Here is a 23,442-nt window from a genome sequence, read left to right as displayed (position 1 = left end):
AAGAGGCTTATCAGTGCGTTTTCTTTTTCTTTTCCAAATGGGAATCTGAAACATGTTAAACCATCATCGACGACATCGTTTACAAGGCATGATCATGTGACTCGGTGTTTGACCATACTTGGACAAATTATTACATCATTCAAAATGCTGAATTATGATTTCACGATATCCATGGATAAAAGAAAGTACAACACATTCACATTTGTCCTGAAAAATATTGATGTCCGTTAATCCAGTTCCGGTCGATAACTTTCCCACTTAAGCAGTGCGAGGACAAGGTTGATATACTCGGAATCGAAGACATGTACTTTTAGAAAAAAAATTAAATTAAATATGAGCCCATTGTGGTTTTATCTGGATTCTTCACACTCAGCAGCCGTACACTTTGTAACATTTTCACAATCATGAAGCACTATCTCCCTCTCCTTCTCTCTCTTTGTCTCCTTCTCCCTCCCTTCTCCCTCCCCTCTCCCTCCCCTTTCTCTCCACACTCCCTCCCCTCTCCCTTTTTCTCCTCTCTCTACTCACTCCCATCCCCTCCTCTCTCCCTTCCCCTCTCTCCCCACTCCCATAACCTCCTCTCTCCCTTCCTCTCTCTCCCCACTCCCATCCCCTCCTCTCTCCCTTCCCCTCTCTCCCCACTCCCACCCCCTCCTCTCTCCCTTCCCCTCTCTCCCCACTCCCATCCCCTCCTCTCTCCCTTCCCCTCTCTCCCCACTCCCATCCCCTCCTCTCTCCCTTCCCCTCTCTTCCCACTCCCATCCCCTCCTCTCTCCCCACTCCCATCCCTTCCTCTCTCCCTTCCCCTCTCTCCCCACTCCCATCCCCTCCTCTCTCTCCCCACTCCCATCCCCTCCTCTCTCCCTTCCTCTCTCTCCCCACTCCCATCCCCTCCTCTCTCCCCACTCCCATCCGCTCCTTCCTCCCTCTCCCCACTCCCATCCCCTCCTCTCTCTCCCCACTCCCATCCCCTCCTCTCTCCCTTCCTCTCTCTCCCCACTCCCATCCCCTCCTCTATCTCCCCACTCCCATCCCCTCCTCTCTCCCCACTCCCATCCCCTCCTCTCTCTCCCCACTCCCATCCCCTCCTCTCTCTCCCCACTCACATCCCCTCCTCTCTCCATTCCCCTCTCTCTCCCCACTCCCATCCCTTCCTCTCTCCCTTCCTCTCTCTCCCCACTCCCATCCCCTCCTCTCTCCCTCCACTTCCTCCTCCACCTCCCCATACCTCCCTCATTAATCATTCACCTGTGGTTTTATGTTTCCGTTACATTGTACAGTGTAATAAAGGAACAGTAAACTCTCTCTCGTGTTTTGTCTACCAGCTATTGGGAATTATTTGATAATTTTGATATTTCTTTTCCAGCTACCTTGCTTTGGTAACGGGCCTTGTTAGTGGTGCCGACTACATATTCATACCGGAGAGCCCTCCTGAAGATGGCTGGGAAGATGAACTATGCAACATCCTGATGGAGGTGATGTATTCCACTTATTAAAGCTTCTAAACAATTGACATGTGATCTGTACAATGGAGGATGATGGGGGCGGAGGTGGGGGATCTGAGATCCAAAGTCTTCACAAAGGCAGCCAATTCTTCCTTCCTGTTTCAGCAACAAGCTCAGCAACCTTTATATGGACACGTGAACTCACTCAGGAGATAACACAACAGATACTCTGCTTTAAAGCGGTTTTTCCACCACTGCATGAAAAATCCAAGCGGTTGAAACAGTTAAAAGCTTTTTTTGCTCATAAATGGGCCAGAGATTTATAACAGAGAACAACAGGCCTGATGTGTGAATTCCACCTGGTTCTTCCTTGCGAATACGTAAACAATGTGCACCCTTTGTACTTTGTACGCAGTCGAGGAACCGAGGAGTGCGTCTGAACATCATCATCGTGGCGGAAGGAGCGATCGACAAATACGGCAAAGCTATTACTTCTGAAGATGTCAAAAATGTAGGTAAACCAGAGAATCGAGGAAGAAGAATAACCATGTGACACGGGGCATTGTGTCTGTACCTGGAGTGCAATACACGTGGGGAACATGATTTGGGTTTGTATTTATCATGCCGAGCGCGGCCATCACGAAGCAGGTTATTTTAGTGGTGGCTTTGATGCCCTGACAAAGAGCTGATAAAGCTGCCAACCTTTGTGCTTTTTACAAGCACTCCGTGGCAGCCATTTTTTATTGATGCGATTAAGTGGAATCATTGCATTCTATCGTGAAAGAGAAGGAACATTTTCGAGTGGGTGTCAGGACAAACACACTGACACACACACACACACACACACACACACACACACACACACACACACACACACAATTCTGATAATTCAACAAAAATATCTTATCCCTACCCCACCCAACTCCAAGGCATCAATACGAAAATTCCTCAACACGCTTTCTATCTGCCGACAAAGCCTCAACCTCCCCCTTCCAAAGCTGTCCCATCTTTACTGCATACAGAGAAGCTGCATACTGTACAGAAAGCTGCATACAGAGAAGCTGCATACAGAGAAACTATCCCTTATATATAGGGAGGGGCACTTGGCGCCTCCCTTTGATTATACGAGTTATAGGTGTTGCTTGCTCAACAGACAATTCACAGATAATGCGTGCAGATATCCGGTCAGGCCCAGCAGAAGTTATTTTTACTGAATCATTGCCAGTGCTTTTTGCACTTCCCATGGGTTTGTAGTTGGGCATGCTTTTGAAGCTGGAAGGTAGGCTACAAGTAAAGTCATATCAAGTGGGTCGAGATCAGAAGAAACAGAAATAAAGCTATAACTGTAATCGGTAGAGAGCATACAGTACATCCGCCAGGCTGAACCCTTTATGTTTTCTATCCACTGAGAGGTCGTATCTGATCCGCACCTTAACCAAAATCGAATCCGCTTGTTCTTGTCACTTAACCAACTCATCCACAAAGTTTTGTCATAATCCGCCCACAACTTTTTTGAAATATCATGTTATATATCGTTTTTAGAGCCCTATCACATAATGGTGAAGGTGAAGTGTGGTGCTGCGCACACAACTTGCTTGCCAAAGAGGTAGGCCACAACGCGTTTGTTAAAACCAAAAGAGTCTTTATTACAAAAGCTCGAACTGCAGCACTGGGCGGGCTCGAGCTTAGAGCACGCATATATGTGCCGAGGCCACGCCTAGTCCCCGGGCGTGGCCGCTCGGTCAAAGGGCGGGGCATGTGCCATCGGTCCCCGCCTGGGCACTCGCGCCACCCACTGGTGCGCGGAATTATTGCCCCATGTGCCCGCCACACGCGCCCCCCCAGAATTCCCGCGCACCTGAAGGGTGAGTTTGCGGGGAAGCCGGATGACCCGGCCGAAACGCCCCCTGGCGATGGGTGCAGGTCTGGGGGCAGCGGACCGGCGGGGCTGAGGGGTGCCGGGGGTCCGACCGCCGGGGGGCGGCCTTGACGCGGAGGCAGAGCTGCTGGCGGGGGTGCCGGGGGTTCGACCGCCGGGGGGCGGCCTCGACGCGGAGGCAGCACTGCCGGCGGGGGGTGGTCCGGATCGAGGTGGGCCAGCTTCAAGCGGTCCACGGAAATGCGATCTGGGGCACCGCCGATGTCGACCGTGAAAAACTTGTCACCGGTCTCCAGCACGCGGAAGGGCCCGTCGTACGTGGGCCGTAGCGATGCCCGGTGGGCGTCGTGCCGGATGAACACGTACTTTGCCGTGCGAAGCTCCGGGGCGACGTGGGACGGCAGGCAACCGTGGTGTGCCGTTGGCACCGGGGCGAACCTCCAGGCGGTCTCCTGAAGGGCGGAGCGCTGTTGCGCCGTGGACCAAGGAGCCGTGGAGTCGGGGATAAATTCACCCGGTACCCGCAGTGGTTGCCCGAAGACCAGCTCCGCCGAGGATGCGCGCAGGTCGTCCTTGGGCGCCGTGCTGAGACCCAGCAGGACCCAGGGGAGCCTGTCGACCCAGCCGCCGTCGCGGAGGCTGGCCCGGAGCGCGGCCTTCATGGAGTGATGAAAGCGCTCGCACAGGCCATTGGCCTGGGGGTGGTAGGCCGTGGTGTGGTGTAGCTTCACCCCGAGTCCTTGCGCCACCGCGGCCCAGAGCTCCGAGGTGAAATGGGGGCCGCGGTCAGACGAGATGTCCGAGGGGGCACCGAACCGGGCAACCCAAGTGGCGATAAAGGCTTGCACCACCTCAGCCGCAGACGTCGCCACCAATGGGACGGCCTCAGGCCACCACGTGGTGCGGTCGACCATTGTGAGGAGGTGGGTGAACCCTCGCGAGGGGGGCAGTGGTCCCACCAAGTCGACGTGCACGTGGTCGAACCGCCGCTCGGGCACCGTAAACGGGGCCAACGGTGCCTGGGTGTGGCGGTGGACCTTTGCGCGCTGGCACGCGAGGCACGTCCTGGCCCAGTCGCGGACGTCCTTCCTGAGACCATGCCAGACGAACTTCGCCCCGACGAGCTTCTGGGATGCCTTCGCGCCAGGGTGGGACAGGCCGTGGATGGCGTCGAACACTGGGCGCTGCCAGCCAGCGGGCACGATGGGGCGAGGCCGGCCGAGGGAGACGTCGCATAGAAGGGCCGTGCCCGCGGCGTCGAACGGCACCTCGGTGACGCGGAGGCCCGTGACGGCGGTCCGCAAGGCCTGGACGCCGGGGTCGGCGGTCTGGGCCTCCGCCATCCGGGCATAGTCGACCCCGAGGTGGGCCGCGTGCACGACGGACCGGGAAAGGCAATCCGCCACCGGGTTGTCCTTACCCGCCACGTGACGGATGTCCGTCGTGTACTCGGACACGGCAGAGAGGTGGCGCTGCTGCCGTGCCGACCATGGCTCGGCGACCTTGGCCATCGCGAACACAAGGGGCTTGTGGTCAACGAAGGCCGTGAACGGGCGGCCCTCCAGCAGGTGGCGGAAGTGTCGGACCGCCAGGTGGAGCCAGAGCAGCTCGCGGTCGAAGGTGCTGTACCGGCGTTCGTGCGGGCGCAGCTGCCGGCTAAAAAATGCCAGCGGTTGCCAAGCACCAAGCACCCATTGCTCGTGCACCGCGCCCACCGCGTAGTCCGACGCGTCGGTGGTGAGGGCGATCGGTGCATCGGGCGCCGGGTGCGCCAGCATGGTGGCGTTGGAGAGGGCCAGCTTTGCGCCCGCAAACGCCGCAGCCATCGGCTCCGACCAGGCGATGTCACCTTTGCCCGCCTTGCCCCAAAGGGCCTCGTGCAAGGGGCGGAGGAGCCGGGCGACGTGGGGCACGAAGCGGTGGTAAAAGTTTACCATGCCCAGGAACTCCTGGAGCCCCTTGATCGTGCGGGGCCCCGGGAAATCCCTGACCGCCTCCACCTTGGCCGGTAAAGGGACGGCCCCGTGCTCGGTGATGCGGTGCCCCAAGAAGTCGATGGTGGCGACACCGAAAGGGCACTTGGCAGGGTTTATGATTAAGCCATGCTGGCCCAGGCGTTCGAAAAGCGTGCGGAGGTGGAGCAGGTGGTCCTCCCGGGACGCGCTCGTGACTAGGATGTCGTCCAGGTAGACAAACAGGAAAGGTAAGTCACGCAAGACGCTATCCATAAGCCGCTGGAACGCCTGAGCCGCATTCTTCAACCCAAAGGGCATCCTGAGGAATTCGAAGAGGCCGAAAGGGGTGATGACGGCCGTCTTCGGGACATCGTCCGGTTGGACGGGGACCTGATGGTAGCCCCGGATGAGGTCCACCTTAGAAAACACGGTCGTGTTTGCCAACCGGGCGGAAAAGTCCTGAATGTGTGGGACCGGGTAGCGGTCGGGGGTGGTGGCATCGTTGAGCCGGCGGTAGTCCCCGCACGGCCGCCATCCCCTGCCAGGCTTCGGCATGATGTGCAGCGGAGAAGCCCAAGCGCTGTTGGAGCGCCGCACGATCCCCAGCCGCTCCAGCATGGCGAACTCCGCTTTCGCCACCGCGAGCTTCGAGGGCTCAAGTCGGCGTGCCCGGGCATAGACCGGCGGCCCGACCGTGGGGATGTGGTGCTCCACCCCGTGTTTAACGGCCACCGCTGAGAAGGTGGGCCGCATGAGGGCCGGGAAACTGGCGAGGAGGTGGGTAAAGTCGTCCGCTGCCGGAAGCGTGCAAACTAAACTCGCTGGGACGGAACCTTCCAGCAAGCTGCTTGGCAAGCCGCTCGGTGAGCCGCTCAACGAGCCGCTCAGCGAACAAGTGAGCGATCTAAAGGTTTCGGCCTGGACGAGCCGTCTGCGCTTCACGTCGACCAACAACCCATTCGCACATAGGAAGTCCGCACCAAGCAATGCCATTGGCACGCTGGCAGTCACGAATGACCATTGAAAGCGCTGCCCTCTGAACCGCAGGGAGAGGCAGCGCTTCCCGAATGTGCGGATGGGTGTACCGTTGGCGGCAAGCAATGCGGGGCCCCGGCCCGCGGTTCGCTTGTTGGACGTGGAGGCGGGGATGACGCTTACCTGCGCTCCTGTATCGCAGAGGAAACGGCGCCCGGACAAGGTGTCCGTGATGAACAGGAGGATGCCGGAACGGCCGACGCTCAGGGCCGCTAATGAGCGCCGGCCTGGTCGTTTCCCGACTTGTCAAACGAGCATGGCAGGTAACACTTCTTAGCCTTGTGGCCGAACCTGGCGTGGAAATAGCACCAGGCTTGCGGCGGCGGGGGCGGCGGCCGCGGTTTTCTCGGAGGCGGTGGTGGGCGGGGCGCGGCAGCGGCCACGAGGGACGCTGTAGCCTCTGCCCCGGGGTCCACGACAGCAGCACCGTAACTCGACCGCGTGTCGCAAGCCGCGAAGAACTTGTCGGCCTCTACGGCCAGTGCGCGGGGTTCCCTTATGTTGGAACCGGCCAGTGCGAGGCGTACTTGTAGAGGTAGCTGGCGTAGGAAAAGCGCCCGGAATAAGAAATCCGGGGCTTGGTCACCCAGCAGCGACAGCATATAATCCATCCGCACGGATGGTCGTGTGTCGCCGAGTTCAGGAAGGTCCAGGAGGCGGTCGGCCCGTTCGATCTCCGTGAGGCCGAACGTGGGGATGAGGAGACGTTTGAGCGCCCTGTACTTGTGGTCGGCCGTCGGGTGCCGCAGGATGGACACGACCCGGGCGGCAGTGCCGGGCCCGAGGGCGGCGACCACGTGGTAGTAACGGGTCTCGTCCGCCGTTATGCCTCGAAGCTGACATTGCGCTTCGGCCTGCACGAACCACACATCGGACTGTGCTTCCCAAAACTCTGGGAGTTTTACTGCGACGGCGTTGTTGGCCATGGCGTGTTCGGTGGTCAGCAACGGCTGAACCAATCGGGGTCACCAGTGAAGTGTGGTGCTGCGCACACAACTTGCTTGCCAAAGAGGTAGGCCACAACACGTTTGTTAAAACCAAAAGAGTTTATTACGAAAGCTCGAACTGCAGCACTGGGCGGGCTCGAGCTTAGAGCCCGCATATATGTGCCGAGGCCACGCCTAGTCCCCGGGCGTGGCCGCTCGGTCGAAGGGCGGGGCATGTGCCATCGGTCCCCGCCTGGGCGCTCGCGCCACCCACTGGTGCGCGGAATTATTGCCCCATGTGCCCGCCACAAAGGATCATTTAAGACTAGAATGGCACTCTTCGACGTCACGACGTCGACTGATATGCCTCCGCCCACATTATAATACTTGTTTAAAGTTTGATTTAAACCCATTCAGCTGTGCCCAAGTTAGCACATTTTTACCTGACATGACCTCTGACCTTTGACCTCTTGCCCCCCAAATTTAATCAGTTCATCTTTACAGTTCATCAGTTCATCTTATACATACCTGTACCAAGTTATAATTAATATCCCTTCAGCTGTTCACAAGTTCTCACATTTTTACCTGACATGACCTCTGACCTTTGACCTCGGGACCACCAAAATGTAATCAGTTCATCTTTACATCATTATACATGCCTGTACTAAGTTTGAATTGGATCACTTCAGCCGTTCTGAAGTTTTAGACCTAGTACAGATTTGACCTTTGACCCCAAAATCTAATCAGTTCGTCTTTACCTCATTATACATACCTGTGCCAAGTTTGACTAAGATCCCTGTAGCCGTTCTCAAGTTATCACGGTAACGAAAACCTATCACGGACGGACGGACAACCTGAAAACATAATGCCTCCGGCGACTTCGTCGGTGGAGGTATAAAAAGGAAAAGAAAAGGCTTCACAGACATACATTTTGTGTGTGTAAAGTGTGTGAGTGAAGTGTGAGTGTGAAGTGTGTGTGTGAAGTGTGTGTGTGAAGTGTGTGTGTGAAGTGTGTGTGTGAAGTGTGTGTGTGAAGTGTGTGTGTGAAGTGTGTGTGTGAAGTGTGTGTGTGGTGTGTGAAGTGTGAAGTGTGAAGTGTGAAGTGTGAAGTGTGAAGTGTGAAGTGTGTGTGTGTGTGTGTGTGTGTGTGTCCTTTTCATTGCATTCCATACAATTCCATACCCCTGTACCAATTGCCCTGAAATTTACTGTGCCACATTATGTTTGCACCGGGAAAGTTGACATCAGTGTATAAACTTTCAATTATTAACCAAGTCGAAGTTGAATCATGTAATGATTGAATTTGACTGAGAGGGGCGGAGCTTGGCGAAAGCATCATCACTTCCTCGTCTTTGATGGTGAAATCTTTGTGAAGAATAAAACCGATTGCATTTAATTATTTAATTTCCATATGCAGGTTCCTTAATGCTCAATCAATACTGTACGATGTGTGTGCGTGTGCATGCATATCCTTTTCTTAGACTTGTACACAGTTCGAGACCCCTGGGCCAATTCCCACCAAATTTTGCATACATTCTGGGAGTATCCAGAGTCAGATCATGCGCACGAAAAAAATCCATGGGCAAGGAAATTATCTGCGTGCATGTGTGCACATCATAATATTTTGTGGGGAGGAGGGGGTTAATTGACAAAGAAAGAAGACAAAGTACAGGTACAGGTATGGGCATTGAGCAGGAGGGTGGAGAAAACAAAATGGACATTGATAATAACAAGGGGAATGTCTTCTGAGAAATTAGGAAGGGGCCAAGGGGGCGCACTGGAAGCTTCGAGATGGAGTCCAGTTTTCCACTTTCTGAGAAACTGTACCTGCTATGTCATGGCTAATCGAGGTGTGTTTCTTTCCTAGCTGGCTACACAACGCCTGGGATTTGATACTCGTGTGACAGTGCTGGGACACGTGCAGCGCGGTGGTACTCCCAGTGCGTTCGATCGCATCCTGGTAAGTCGAGCAACTCGGACAATGGCCACCTGCTTAAGGAAATCGCCATGGTAACCATCATTGTTTGTTAATGGAGGAAAACTCTCTGCGGTCGTGCTTTGTGTCATCCACAATGTTTACCAGAGATACAAAGATTGTCCATATTGAAATTTGAGTCATTTTCTTAAAAAATAATTAATTAAATGATTGTAAAGATAAAATTGCAATTTCATAGCAACGGCACAGGTACTTTACTTTTACTCAAACGGATTACTAATCGTGAGTGTAGATTTTGAAATTGTGTTTTTAACCTTGTAGTTTATGCATTTGTTTTTAGATTTTTTTTAGTGCAATAACAATAACTAGCTGGAAGCCCATACCTTGATGTAAAATACCTTGGTGGGAAAAAGGGACGCTTTTTATTCTTTCCCTGATTGAAAGAACTCAAAAAATAAAAATCACATTTCTTAACAACAAATATATAGCAGCACATCCTCGGTTCATATTGATACCTTCGTTAATTTCACACAATTCAAGTACTGATCCTTGGTTCATATTCAATTACAAAATTTTATTACCCGGGGAGGGGGGACAACACCCATCCCAGACCCTTCTCATCCACCCCCCCCCCCCCCCATCCCAGACCCTTCTCACCCACCCTCCTATCCCAGACCCTTCTCACCCATCCTCCCCTCCCAGACCCTTCTCACCCACCCTCCCCTCCCAGACCCTTCTCACCCACCCTCCCCTCCCAGACCCTCCTTACCCACCCTCCCCTCTCAGACATCTCACCCACCCTCCCCTCCCAGACCCTTCTCACCCACCCTCCCCTCCCAGACCCTTCTCACCCACCATTGCCCTCTCAGACCGTTCTCACCCACCCTCCCCTCCCAGATCGTTCTCATCCACCCTTCCCTCCCAGACCCTTCTCACACATCCTCCCCTGCCAGACCCTTCTTACCCATCCTCCCCTCCCAAACCCTTCTCAAAGACCCTTCTCAAAGACCCTTCTCACCCACCCTCCCCTCCCAGACCCTCCTTACCCACCCTCCCCTCTCAGACCTCTCACCCATCCTCCCCTCCCAGACCCTTCTCACCCACCCTCCCCTCCCAGACCCTTCTCACCCACCCTCCCCTCCCAGACCCTTCTCACCCACCATTGCCCTCTCAGACCGTTCTCACCCACCCTCCCCTCTCAGACCATTCTCACCCACCCTCCCCTCCCAGATCCTTCTCACCCACCCTCCCCTCCCAGACCCTCCTTATCCCCCCCCCCCCCTCTTCCAAACCCTTCTCACCCACCTTCCCCTCCCAGACCATTCTCACCCACCATTCCCCTTTCAGACCGTTCTCACCCACCCTCCCCTCTCAGACCGTTCTCACCCATCCTCCCCTCCCAGACCCTTCTCACCCACCCTCCCCTCCCAGATCCTTCTCACCCACCCTCCCCTCCCAGATCCTTCTCACCCACCCTCCCCTCCCAGATCCTTCTCACCCACCCTCCCCTCCCAGATCCTTCTCACCCACCCTCCCCTCCCAGATCCTTCTCACCCACCCTCCCCTCCCAGATCCTTCTCACCCACCCTCCCCTCCCAGATCCTTCTCACCCACCCTCCCCTCCCAGATCCTTCTCACCCACCCTCCCCTCCCAGATCCTTCTCACCCACCCTCCCCTCCCAGATCCTTCTCACCCACCCTCCCCTCCCAGATCCTTCTCACCCACCCTCCCCTCCCAGATCCTTCTCACCCACCCTACCCTCCCAGATCCTTCTCACCCACCCTCCCCTCCCAGATCCTTCTCACCCACCCTCCCCTCCCAGATCCTTCTCACCCACCCTCCCCTCCCAGATCCTTCTCACCCACCCTCCCCTCCCAGATCCTTCTCACCCACCCTCCCCTCCCAGATCCTTCTCACCCACCCTCCCCTCCCAGATCCTTCTCACCCACCCTCCCCTCCCAGATCCTTCTCACCCACCCTCCCCTCCCAGATCCTTCTCACCCACCCTCCCCTCCCAGATCCTTCTCACCCACCCTCCCCTCCCAGATCCTTCTCACCCACCCTCCCCTCCCAGATCCTTCTCACCCACCCTCCCCTCCCAGATCCTTCTCACCCACCCTCCCCTCCCAGATCCTTCTCACCCATCCTCCCCTTCCAGACCCTTCATCCCCTCCCAGATCCTCCATCCCCTCCCAGATCCTCAACCCCCCCCCCCCTTCTCAGGCCATCATCACATGCTCCCAGACTAGACGGGTCAATATACAACCAGAACAGCCGTACCCCAAAAAAATTGCAAATTTTAGTTTTATTGCATTTCCTTATATTTTAAGACTTACTTAGGAACATATCAAAAGTTGGACAGAAATGGAACATGGGAAAGTAAAAATTTTTGACATGATAAAAATGTCACAAAACCATGCACGATTCACTACGTCGAAAACGTCTTTGGTTTTTTATTTTTGTTTCTTTTTGTTTATATAAATTAATTTGTTCCACTGAGACCAGCTGCAAAGGCAACATTTTATAACACTTGTTTCGTGTCTTTAACAATGTTTACATCTGCTACCTGACACATGTCTTTAACAATATGACCTCCCAGCATGTAGGCTAATGACCTAATTCCTCACTGGTAGTTGTGCAGCTTGACTGAGTAACAACTCCACATGAATGAGTTAATTACACCTAATTAGGACTCAATTGGACAACGTTGTATGGTAAACATTGGAGATACAATACAATACAACCAAGGAGATACAGTACAATACAACCAAGGCCAAGGCAGTAGCAAAAAGACAGGTAGGCCTATGCATACAATTGCCCCATATATTCTACATGTATTTTGTACTCCTACAACTGTAGTGTATGATGGTATTTATTTTCCAGGTTCTAGAGTTGTGGGGATGCATATTTATTTAATAGGAATGGGACCAGTTGATTGGGGGAAGGGGGGGGCGGTTCTATCAGTATGTTTTTCTTCTGGACTATACATATCTTTTCCTGGTGCACCTTGTGACTAAGCAACAGAGCCCTTGTATATAATTCATTTCAGATGCAGAAAGCAATGGGATGACCACTATGCAGATTATTCCATAGTATGTTTCCTCCTAATATATATCTTACATAAATATCTCAGTTTCAGGGGCGGAGAATGCTCTGATGGCATTCAATGTATATGGCCAATGTAAATTGACTGCATGCTTCTAAAACTGCATGTTGACTGCATGTTGCGTAGTGAAATTATACCAAGGTGAACCCAGGGATGCTCGCCACGAAAAGGGGGGCCGTCTATAAGACCCGGGACACTCGGGGCGTGCGGACACTCCGGCGGGACTCACTGTGACATTATCCAGTAGTTGAATGGTATGTACGCCCCAAAGGCTGCGCTGCGCGAACCATTGTTATATCGAAGCTACCTTTGCTGTGCTTGAAATGCTCTGATTTAATGCCTATTGTTGCATGTATTGTTACAGGAGATATTATCGATCTAAATGATATTAAAGCCTACACTGAGGAAAGTCGTGTCTGCGCTTGATTTTCACGACATTTAATATCATTTATTTCGCCATGGCTGACCACAAGATGATCGTGGTTCCGATTCTCGGTGCCGACCCTCTGGCTGAAGGATCTGCATCGGAGTTTGCTCACTGGCTCAACACGCTGCAGAACTACTTCGCTGCTCACGAGACGGAGCCAACCGCTGAGATACGGCTGTCCGTCTTACAGTCCAAGGTCCATCACACTGTGTACAAGACCATTTCTCGATTTGTGACGTATGATACGGCCCTGGCCGAGCTGAAGCGCCTTTACATAAAGAAACGGAGCGCTGTGCACGGCCGGCATCAACTCTCTCAGCGACGGCAGCAACCGTCTGAATCGATCGATCGCTATGCGCAGGAGTTGCGCTATTTATTGGCAGATTGTGTGCAGGACGTCCGGACTCATGAGCAAGTTCAAGACGATTTGCTCCGAGATGCATTCATATCCGGAATTAGTTCTGGAGTCTTGCGGCTGCGTCTCTTGGAGGTCGCGGAGCTGACATTTACAGAGGCACTACGGCTGGCGCGCATTTATGCAGATGCTCGACAACAATTGACCGCCTATGATAACCCACGAGTCGTGGCGGGGACCTCGCAACTCGCGCGACCCGAGAGGGCCATCGCCGAGGATACGGAGGAGGACCCAACCACCACGACGGCCGAGTCCCTGGGTGCTCCGGAAGCGGACTCCGCATCCGGCCTCACTGCAGCTGCCGCTGCCCGGCCACGGCTTGCCCGGTATGCAAAATGTTATTTTTGTGGCAATCGGCAGCATCCCCGGACTGAATGCCCGGCCCGAGAGGCGACCTGTCACCTCTGCTCCACTAAAGGCCATTTTGCAAAAGTCTGCAGAAAGGCCGCCCGGGGCACGCATTCCCGAGCGACCTTGAATGTGCTCATCGCTGAACCAATGGATCGAGCACCGGACGGGGCGCCTTGCACAGCTTTGATGAGCCGCTCTCCTCCTCGCGGGCCTCTGGCTTCTCGCCCGACCTTGGTGAGATACGTCGGGCCGCCGAAACAAATGGCGCAAACGCGACCGGTCACAAAGCATCTAACCTTGACTGGCTTGCAAACGCCTCCTTCAAACAAGCGACATGCGCCCACTTTGGAATTGCCTCTCGAGGTGCGGCAAACGCAGCACGTGACTCGAGCGCCATCTGATGACAGCTTTTGCGAATTACATGCTTCCCTTCTGGCATGTCCAGCTGCTGATGGCAGAATTCTTTCTCACGTGGCTCGAGCGCCATCTGGCGGTAGCTCTTGCGAATTACATGCACCCGCTTTGGCATATGACTCTGCAGATGGCAGAATTCTTTCTCACGTGGCTCGAGCGCCATCTGGCGGTAGCTCTTGCGAATTACATGCACCCGCTTTGGCATATGACTCTGCAGATGGCAGTGAACTTTCTCCCGTGGCTCGAGCGCCGTCTGGAGGCTTCTCTCACGACTACTCCACACCCACTCTGGCAAATGAAACTACCGAAGAGCCAACTGACTTCAATGCTCCTGCTGAGGCCCGAAGGATTGCAGCCGGCGTGGGATCCACCCGCGAGGCGCGATCTTCTCGCCCGGCCGGAACTATACCTGCCGGGTCTGCCGGCCTAGCGCAGGCCTTCATTCCGCTCACGGTCGCGGGCGTTGTTGCGCAAGCTTTAATTGATACGGGATCCACGGATAGTTTTATTGATCAGCGTCTCGTGCGACAACATGGGTGGCCGGTTCTCGGGACAACCCGCCGGATCTTCATGGCATCTCAGGGACTTCGGTTGAGCACAAAAGGGGCGTGTCGATTGAAACTTGTGATAAATGGACGCACGTTCCCGGACGTGTATCTCATGGTATTACCGGCCTTATGCGCTGACGTTCTGTTAGGACTTGATTTCCTTAAGCGGCATGGTCGTTTAGAGATGGACTTCGGAGGGCCGGACACGCTCGCTGTGTGTGCCCTCGCTCAAATGGACATGGAGCCACTCTCACTGTTCCCCAACCTGACCACTGATTGTACCCCTGTGGCCATCAAATCGCGGCGCTACTCTCGCGCGGACGCGCAATTCATTGCGGAAGAAACGGCCCTGCTCTTGAAGGACGGTATCATAGAACACAGTAGGTCTCCGTGGAGGGCCCAAGTCTTAGTGGTGCGGAGTGAGGCTCACCGCAGGCGAATGGTAATCGACTATTCGCAAACGATTAATCGCTTTACACAGCTGGATGCCTACCCATTACCGGGGATGGACGCCCTGGTACGCCAGGTGGCCCTGTATTCCGTTTATAGCACTCTCGATCTACGTAGTGCGTATCATCAAGTCCCCATCTCTAGGGCTGATCGCGTCTTTACGGCCTTTGAATCGGGTCAGCGGTTGTACCAGTTCACGAGACTTCCTTTTGGGGTAACGAACGGCGTCGCTTGTTTTCAGAGAGCTATGGATGACCTCGTTGCGAAGGAGCATTTGACGGATGTCTTTGTCTATCTGGACAATCTTACGGTTTGTGGGTACGACCAGGCGCATCACGACGCTAATCTAAAACGCTTCCTCGAGGTTGCGCGGAAATATCGCTTAACCATGAATGAGGCGAAGTGTCAATACTCTCTACGCACGGTAGACCTTCTGGGGTACACCGTGACCCATGGCTCCGTCTCTCCAGATAAGGAGCGTCTGCGCCCTTTGCTCGATATGGCTCCGCCTAGCGATCGGGCTTCGCTGAAACGCGCTCTAGGGCTGTTCGCCCACTACTCGAAGTGGGTGCAAAATTTCTCTGCTAAGCTCCGCCCCCTCGTGGCCTGCGACACTTTCCCCATGAGCCCGGCCGCCCTGGCGGCCTTCGAGGGCCTTAAAGTCGACATTGCTGGCGCCGCTGTCGCAACGATTGACAAGAGTGCCTCTTTCGTTTTGGAGAGTGATGCCTCGGACCATGCGATAGCGGCGACCCTCTCCCAAGGAGGCCGCCCTGTGGCTTTCTTCTCGCGGACTCTCACCTCCGCCGAGCGGAGGCATTCGTCCGTCGAAAAGGAAGCGTACGCGATCGTCGAATCTATTCGGCGATGGCGGCCGTATCTGCTTGGGCGGAGTTTCCAAATTATCACGGACCAACAGAGTGTTGCGTTTATGTACGACACCTTACATGCTCAGCGCATTAAGAATGAGAAAATCACCCGCTGGCGTATCGAACTCGCCGACTTCTGCTACACCATCAAATACCGCCCGGGGAAGGATAACCTGGTCGCTGACGCCTTATCGAGGCCGGCCACTTGCGCGGGGGTCGTAACTTTGGAGGGGCTGCGCACTTTGCACAGCACTATGTGTCATCCCGGGGTGACGCGCTTCGCGCATTTTGTGCGCGCGGGCAATCTGCCGTACTCGATGGAGGACATCCGCCGCATCTGCCGTGATTGCGCGGTCTGTGCGGAACTCAAACCGCGTTTTTATAGCCCTCCCCTGGGGACACTCGTTAGGGCTACTAGACCGTGGGAGCGCTTGGCGATGGACTTCAAAGGGCCGCTGCCAATGTCGAGCAACTCTCGCTATCTGCTCACTATCGTCGATGAGTATTCCCGATTCCCCTTTGCTTACACGTGCGGGGATATGTCGGCTGCCACGGTTATTCGGTGCCTTCAGAATTTGTTTTCTATGTTCGGATATCCGGCCTACGTGCATACCGATCGGGGTGCGGTGTTCCTGTCCCAGGAAGTGAGGGGCTACTTGCTCCAAAATAATGTCGCTTCGAGCTACACCACCCCGTACCGGCCCCAAGCTAACGGACAGATCGAACGCTTTAATGGGATTATATGGCGGGCCGTCATGCTAAGCCTTCGGACCCTCGGCCGAGGCCTCGATAAATGGGCGTGGTCGCTGCCTGCCGCTCTAAACTCGATCCGGGCTCTCCTATGTACTGCCACCAACCAGACTCCTCACGAACGACTGTTCCACCACCCTAGAAGCTCCGGCAGTATCCAGTCTTTACCCAGCTGGCTCGCTGAACCGGGGCCCGCCTATCTCAAACGAGCGGTTCGCACTAGCAAGTACGACCCCCTTGTTGACAAGGTGCAGGTCCTCCAGGCTAATCCCGAGCATGCCCGCGTGTTAACGGCGGATGGCCGCGAGTCTACTGTCTCCGTTCGCCATCTCGCCCCATGTGGGGACGACGACAGGGATATCGACGAACCCGTCTACGAGTCTATGGACTCTATCGAAGCTTCCCCTATGGAACTACCACTGTTACTCCCGTCGTCCCCCGCTCCCGTGCCCGAAGGCGCAGGGGCGCCCCCTCCGACTCCGACCTCCGGCGGCTATTCCGACGCGGGGGACTCCGGGCTTGGGGACGCCGTGCCCGGTAGATTCCGAACACGAACTGGCAGGGAGGTTCGCCAGCCCGACCGCTACGGGTGGACTGACTGACGTGGATTGACGTGACCCTTTCATTTATTGCTGATGCTTGCCTGCGAACTGCCGAGCGGTAGTCTTGTTTTAACGACGGGGAGAATGTAGTGAAATTATACCAAGGTGAACCCAGGGATGCTCGCCACGAAAAGGGGGGCCGTCTATAAGACCCGGGACACTCGGGGCGTGCGGACACTCCGGCGGGACTCACTGTGACATTATCCAGTAGTTGAATGGTATGTACGCCCCAAAGGCTGCGCTGCGCGAACCATTGTTATATCGAAGCTACCTTTGCTGTGCTTGAAATGCTCTGATTTAATGCCTATTGTTGCATGTATTGTTACAGGAGATATTATCGATCTAAATGATATTAAAGCCTACACTGAGGAAAGTCGTGTCTGCGCTTGATTTTCACGACAACCACTATGCAGATTATTCCATAGTATGTTTCCTCCTAATATATATCTTACATAAATATCTCAGTTTCAGGGGCGGAGAATGCTCTGATGGCATTCAATGTATATGGCCAATGTAAATTGACTGCATGCTTCTAAAAGATCTCATTTTTGTATTTTCAGAGATAGAAAATGAACTCTTTATATGGTAAAGAGACCTGCCCTTTATGCCAAAGGGGATTGGACTGTGAGGAAACAGTATCAGTTCGTGAGAAAGGAGCAGAAGGCATCAACCGTGCAAGTGCCGAAAGGGGTATTGACATCAGAATTCTAGCTGGTACCAGTGTTCACAAATCATGCCGAGTGAATCACATAAACAAAAAGGACATTGCTTTAACCAAGAAGGATCATGCGGAATCAGGTCCATCAGTCAAGAGGAGTGCTCGCATTTCCCTGGGACCATATGACAGTAAAACACATTGCCTTTTCTGCGGCCTGGGTTTCAGGGTTTGTTGTTGACCTGGGAAGTTGACCCTGGGTTTCAAGAACAAGTGGCAGAACTGGAGCGACTGTACATTTCCCTGGAGACTGTCGAAAGTGACACTATAGAGTCTGTGTTGCAATCAGAGTGCATTCATTTCATTGACAATAGATTGAATCAGGAAAGGAATAAACTTGCAAAGGACTCGAAAACCAGTGCACTTTGGATCAACTACCAGCGTATGTTGGGAATTGCAAGGGCACTTGTGGCAGCTGATCGGACGGGGTCCTGGGAGATGCATCTCCAAGCCATATCAGCTTGCTTGCCGATATTTGCAGCTGCTGGCCATCCCAATTACCTGAAGTCAGCTCGACTCTATCTCGAGAAGATGCTTGCGTTAGAGGATGACAACCCTGAGGTTCATCAGAAGTTCCAATCTGGTTATCATGTAATCCGGCGCAGTGACCAATACTGGGCTGGCCTAGGCTCTGATCTTGTGATAGAACAGACATTAATGCGCTCACTGAAAAGCCAAGGGGGGCTGACTCGAGGAAGTGGGATGTCAGAGCACCAGAGAGCAGTTTGGACTCTGTCTTCAACCATATCGTCCTCCTACAACCTTGCTATGCAAGAACTGACCTCGAGTAGCTACTCAACAAGTGAACAACATAAGGAGTTGACAACATCCAGGGTGAGTCGAGATGAAGCTGATCGTGGCAAAGTTGCCGAAAAACTGGACAGCTTCACACCATTTTCTGATGACAAGTCATTGCGCAATATCATCACAGGGGTTACTGCAAATGAGGATGTCAATGTTCATGACCTATTCAAAGTAGGTAGTGACATTGTCAAGAAGATGGATGATCACCCAGCTTACTCCTATTCACTCAAAAGGAGTTCTAAAGCCAAGACACTTGCATTCAGCAGGGCAGTCAAAGTTGCTGAGGACCGCACAATAGATCCAGCGTTACTATTCCAGAGGTTCTTAGTGGTGTCACAGACGGGAGATCTCCAGATAGGTGAAGTGATGAAATATGAACTCTGCCCATACCCAATGTCTCTTTTTGAGGCAAAAAACATCCTGCGCCAGCCAGATAAACCACAGTTGGCGGAGGCAATAAGGAATTATGCTACAACCAAATCTGACAATGCTGTCAACCAGACAGTTCCAGGAACAGATCACTATGTTCTTGACGGGGGATCACTTATTCACCGCTTAAAGTGGACAGAGGGATTCACCTACAGTTCCATTGCAGATGAATATGCCTCATTTACAGTACGACACTATGGCAAAGCTACTGTTGTGTTTGATGGTTATGAGGCTGGGCCAAGCACAAAGGACTGTTCTCATCAACGTCGGAATAGAAACAAGAATGCCACCAAGGTTAACATTACGGAGTCAACAAAATTTGTTGGGAAAAAGGAGGACTTTCTGTCGAATGAGTCAAACAAGCAGGCAATGATACTGTTGATTATAGAGGTGTTGCACAAGGAAGGCTGTGAGGTGATCCAAGCAGAGGGAGATGCTGATGTTGAGATTGCAAAAGCGGCCGTCGCAAATGCGGCTTCCAGATCTACAACCCTCATTGGAGAAGATACAGATCTCCTTCTCCTCCTGCTCTTCTATATGGTGGAGACAAACTGCATTGAACTCTATTTCCGTTCTGACAAGGCAAAATCAAATGTCTACAATATCAAAGTCCTTCAGCAGATACTTGGAAATGCAGCCTGCAGAGATATATTGTTCCTTCATGCATTAACTGGCTGTGACGCAACGTCTCGTGTCTTTGGGATTGGAAAGAAGTCAGGGTTTCAAAGAATCATCAAGAAAGAAAAGGAACTGATAGACAGCTCAAAGGTGTTCTGTAAACCACAGCAGAGTCAGGATGTTATTGAAACTGCAGGCTGCAGAGCAATGGTGGCATTGTTTAAAGCAAATCAGAACGACTCATTGGCATCGATCAGATACAACATTCTCTGCAAAAAGGTTGCAAGGGCTAAGGCATTTGTCACTCCTGAAAGACTGCCACCCACATCCGCTGCCTGCAAGTTTCATTCTCTGCGGACCTATTACCAGGTAATGGAATGGATGGGCCTTTGTTGTGGAATGGAGCCAACGGAGTGGGGATGGAAGGTAGAAGGAGGAAAACTTGTTCCAGTGATGACAGACAAAAGCCCTGCTCCAGACATACTACTTCAGATGATTCACTGCAACTGTTCAGGGGGGTGCAAAACACTAAGGTGTTCATGTAGGAAGCATGGATTAGAGTGCACCAGTGCATGTGGACATTGCCAGGACAGCAACTGTGACAATATGAGTGTTGAACCAGACATAGAGGAGGAGGAGGAGGACGATGAAACTGGAATCTAAGACTAGAAGGCATATGGTACTTCCACATGTGTCAAAATTGTCCAATTTTTTATATGTTGCTTTCCATGTCATAGACTGGCAGAAACAATCAAAGAACATATATTTGTGCAAATATTTACTTTAAATTGCGAATGGTCTCAGGATTAGCACTGCATAAACTACCAGCAACGATCATAATACAAATATTGGTGCAAAATTAACTTTAAATTGTTAGTGGTCTGATGATTTATCAGTCAATTTTTTTACGTTTTATCTGCCGGCAGCCATCTTGTTTTCTGACGTCACTGAGGGACTTTCCCATGCGTCAAAATTGTCCAACTTTTAATATGTTGTCTTCCACTTCATAAACTACTAGAAATAAGCATAAAACAAAAATTTGCAATTTTTTTGGGGTCAGGCAGTATATTGACCCGTCTAGACCCCACATCCCTATCCGACCCACACCCGCATCCACCTCCCCCACACCTCCCAGTCCCCCACCCCCTCTGCCACACTTTATACTAGATGCCTTCCTAAAGACTGATACCGTTACAAAGGCCCATGACGCAGTCGTTACAAAGTTTGGCATTCTTCACACGTGTTTAACTGACCATTTTGAATGCAGCAGAACGTTGATGAGCCACGTGGTCCAGACACCATTCTGATGTCTGAGCACGACCGTTACTTCCTCTTTACCATTCGGAAAATTGAGGCAGTATTATAATTTTCCCGGAGGTTTGCATTAATTTGAAGCAACCTTTACTTAATAATTATAAATTTCCCGTATATGGATTAATTGGAAGCAACTTTTGCATAATTTATTGTCTCCGAGGATCATTTCCGTGTTTCAGGGGGGAACAGACAGACAACATTAGCCTATTAAAATACGCTGTATGGAGTATTGTGAAATTCCAAAATCATCATGTTTAACAGCAAATATATATTTGAAACAATTCGGGAGCGTTCGAAGTAGCGGTCTGTTTCCTTATACACCGCCCAGGTTCAATTATTGGTCTGAATGAAAAAATTATAATTTTCCCTTAGGTTTGGATTAATTTGAAGCAACTTTAACTTCATATTTTTTTCTCTTCGAGGAGTGTTTCTGTGTTTCAGGGTGGGACAGACAGACAGCATTAGCCGATCGGATTATATACATAATAGATTAGCTAAGTTCATTAATCCAATTTATTTTTCTCCTGCTATTTGAACGTTCAAAATGATTACATTATCCTCCACTATTGTGCAATATTGATCAAACATTCGTATTAACAAAGTTAACTACAATCTGCTAAACTGACAGCTCCATCTCAATGTTTCCGGGTTATTGATGGAGAAAACCAAAACAGCCATAAAATGCACGATATTGTGGCGGGCACATGGGGCAATAATTCCGCGCACCAGTAGGTGGCGCGAGCGCCCAGGCGGGGACCGATGGCACATGCCCCGCCCTTCGACCGAGCGGCCACGCCCGGGGACTAGGCGTGGCCTCGGCACATATATGCGGGCTCTAAGCTCGAGCCCGCCCAGTGCTGCAGTTTCGAGCTTTCGTAATAAAGACTCTTTTGGTTTTAACAAACGCGTTGTGGCCTACCTCTTTGGCAAGCAAGTTGTGTGCGCAGCACCACACTTCAATATCTTCGTAACTAAGCAGAATCAAGTCCAGTTCATACCTGTGTGTGAGATCTGAATGGTAGTTGTAGGGTAAAAGGGTAGCTCAGTCGGTAGTATGCGATCACCTATTGGAGGCCTGCCTGTCCCTGAATTAGTCTTCCCTTTGGAGTCAAATCCAACTTAAACTGTTGTCATGGTAACCATTGTTTCCTACAGATGGCGATTTAACAGTGGCTGTCTTATCTGAACATGGGTTCTCCACTTAAAATAACCTATGATATATTTCAAAGAGTCGGCCATTGTACGCTGATACCCAGACTAAATGCCCATCTTAAGAGATTGATGGAGTATGGCCTATCATTACAAAGGAATGTTCAGCCTAAGCTGGATTGATTTAATGTAAATAACTGGGTTAGTACATAAGAGATAAATAAATCTATACAATAAGTAAATTAGGATGTGGATAGGGTACACACATGATGGGCCAAATGGCCTATGTGTAAGTTTTTTGCCAGTTATATTATGTAACCATATTCTACTTAAGTGTGACACAATCACCTTGACGTTGAAACTTTTTGTTTCTAAGAGTTGATTGGCTGGTGCTTATGTGCAGGCGAGTCGGATGGGAGTGGAGGCAGTGATAACTCTCCTTGAGGCGTCGCCTGAAACTCCTGCGTGTGTGGTGTCCCTTACTGGAAACCAGGCCATCCGTGTGCCACTCATGGAGTGTGTACAGATGGTCAGTGGCTTATCACTTGCTCAGTTTTCACATTTCAAGGCTATCTTGCTGGTTAGCTTTCCATGTTACCTGTGGTGTTCACCAAAATGATGACACATTTGTGTGTTCAGATACTACAGACCTGTTAGCATGCACAATCACACTATTACAGGCAAGGTTAGACTGAAGCTGTATTCTGAGTTTCCAAGCCAAATGTTTTGTGTGTGTGTGTGTGTGTGTGTGTGTGTGTGTGTGTGTGTGTGTGTGTGTGTGTGTGTGTGTGTGTGTGTGTGTGTGTGTGTGTGTGTGTACAATATATATTTTAAAACAATACAAATCCCATCCCCTTCGTTCAGGCTAATGTTATACCCCTCATCCCCCCTTTCTAAACTTGTGCTTCTCCCTATGGCTAATGCTGCTGTGCCGACAAGGAGGTGTGCGCGTGTGTGCGTCCGTGCACATGCACAATTTAACGTGTATTTTCACACTTTTCATTGTCAGAATTGTTTCATCAAGCAAAAATCAATGAAATTAATCAAAAATCTAAAAAATACATAATTACACATTTATTAGTGCTTCACATGGAGTGGTACAATTAATTTTTGCTGCAGCTGTGGCTCGACTTCCTGTGGAGCCAACGTGGTTAGAATATCTCATTTTGTCATTTTGGGAGGTGCTCCCCCTCTTTTTAGGGAGGATATATATTCTTTCTGTTGAATCTGTTTTCTTTCGAACACTTGCCTCCTCAAGGCACATCCTACCATTCCCCTTAATAATCTCTGCTCCTCCGCAATCT

At 51.9% G+C, this 23,442-nt stretch overlaps 1 protein-coding gene across 2 annotated transcripts in view; it reads left to right on the top strand.

Annotated features, from left to right (window-relative positions):
• LOC137434331 (ATP-dependent 6-phosphofructokinase, muscle type) overlaps positions 1 to 23,442 on the top strand; it is a 153,724-nt gene that overhangs the window by 59,434 nt on the left and 70,848 nt on the right. For both annotated transcript variants that reach the window (XM_078785498.1, XM_078785497.1), the window contains exons 8-11: positions 1,367 to 1,475; positions 1,861 to 1,956; positions 9,108 to 9,200; positions 22,542 to 22,667. In XM_078785498.1, the coding sequence (XP_078641624.1) occupies positions 1,367 to 1,475; positions 1,861 to 1,956; positions 9,108 to 9,200; positions 22,542 to 22,667 (424 nt within the window). The remainder of the gene's footprint in view (positions 1 to 1,366; positions 1,476 to 1,860; positions 1,957 to 9,107; positions 9,201 to 22,541; positions 22,668 to 23,442) is intronic.

This window comes from Myxine glutinosa, chromosome 10, assembly GCF_964187855.1.
Source record: "Myxine glutinosa chromosome 10, kmMyxGlut1.1, whole genome shotgun sequence".
NCBI lineage: Eukaryota > Metazoa > Chordata > Myxini > Myxiniformes > Myxinidae > Myxine > Myxine glutinosa.
Note: the sequence above shows the minus strand (reverse complement) of the source record. Positions and strands in the feature narration are given on the sequence as shown.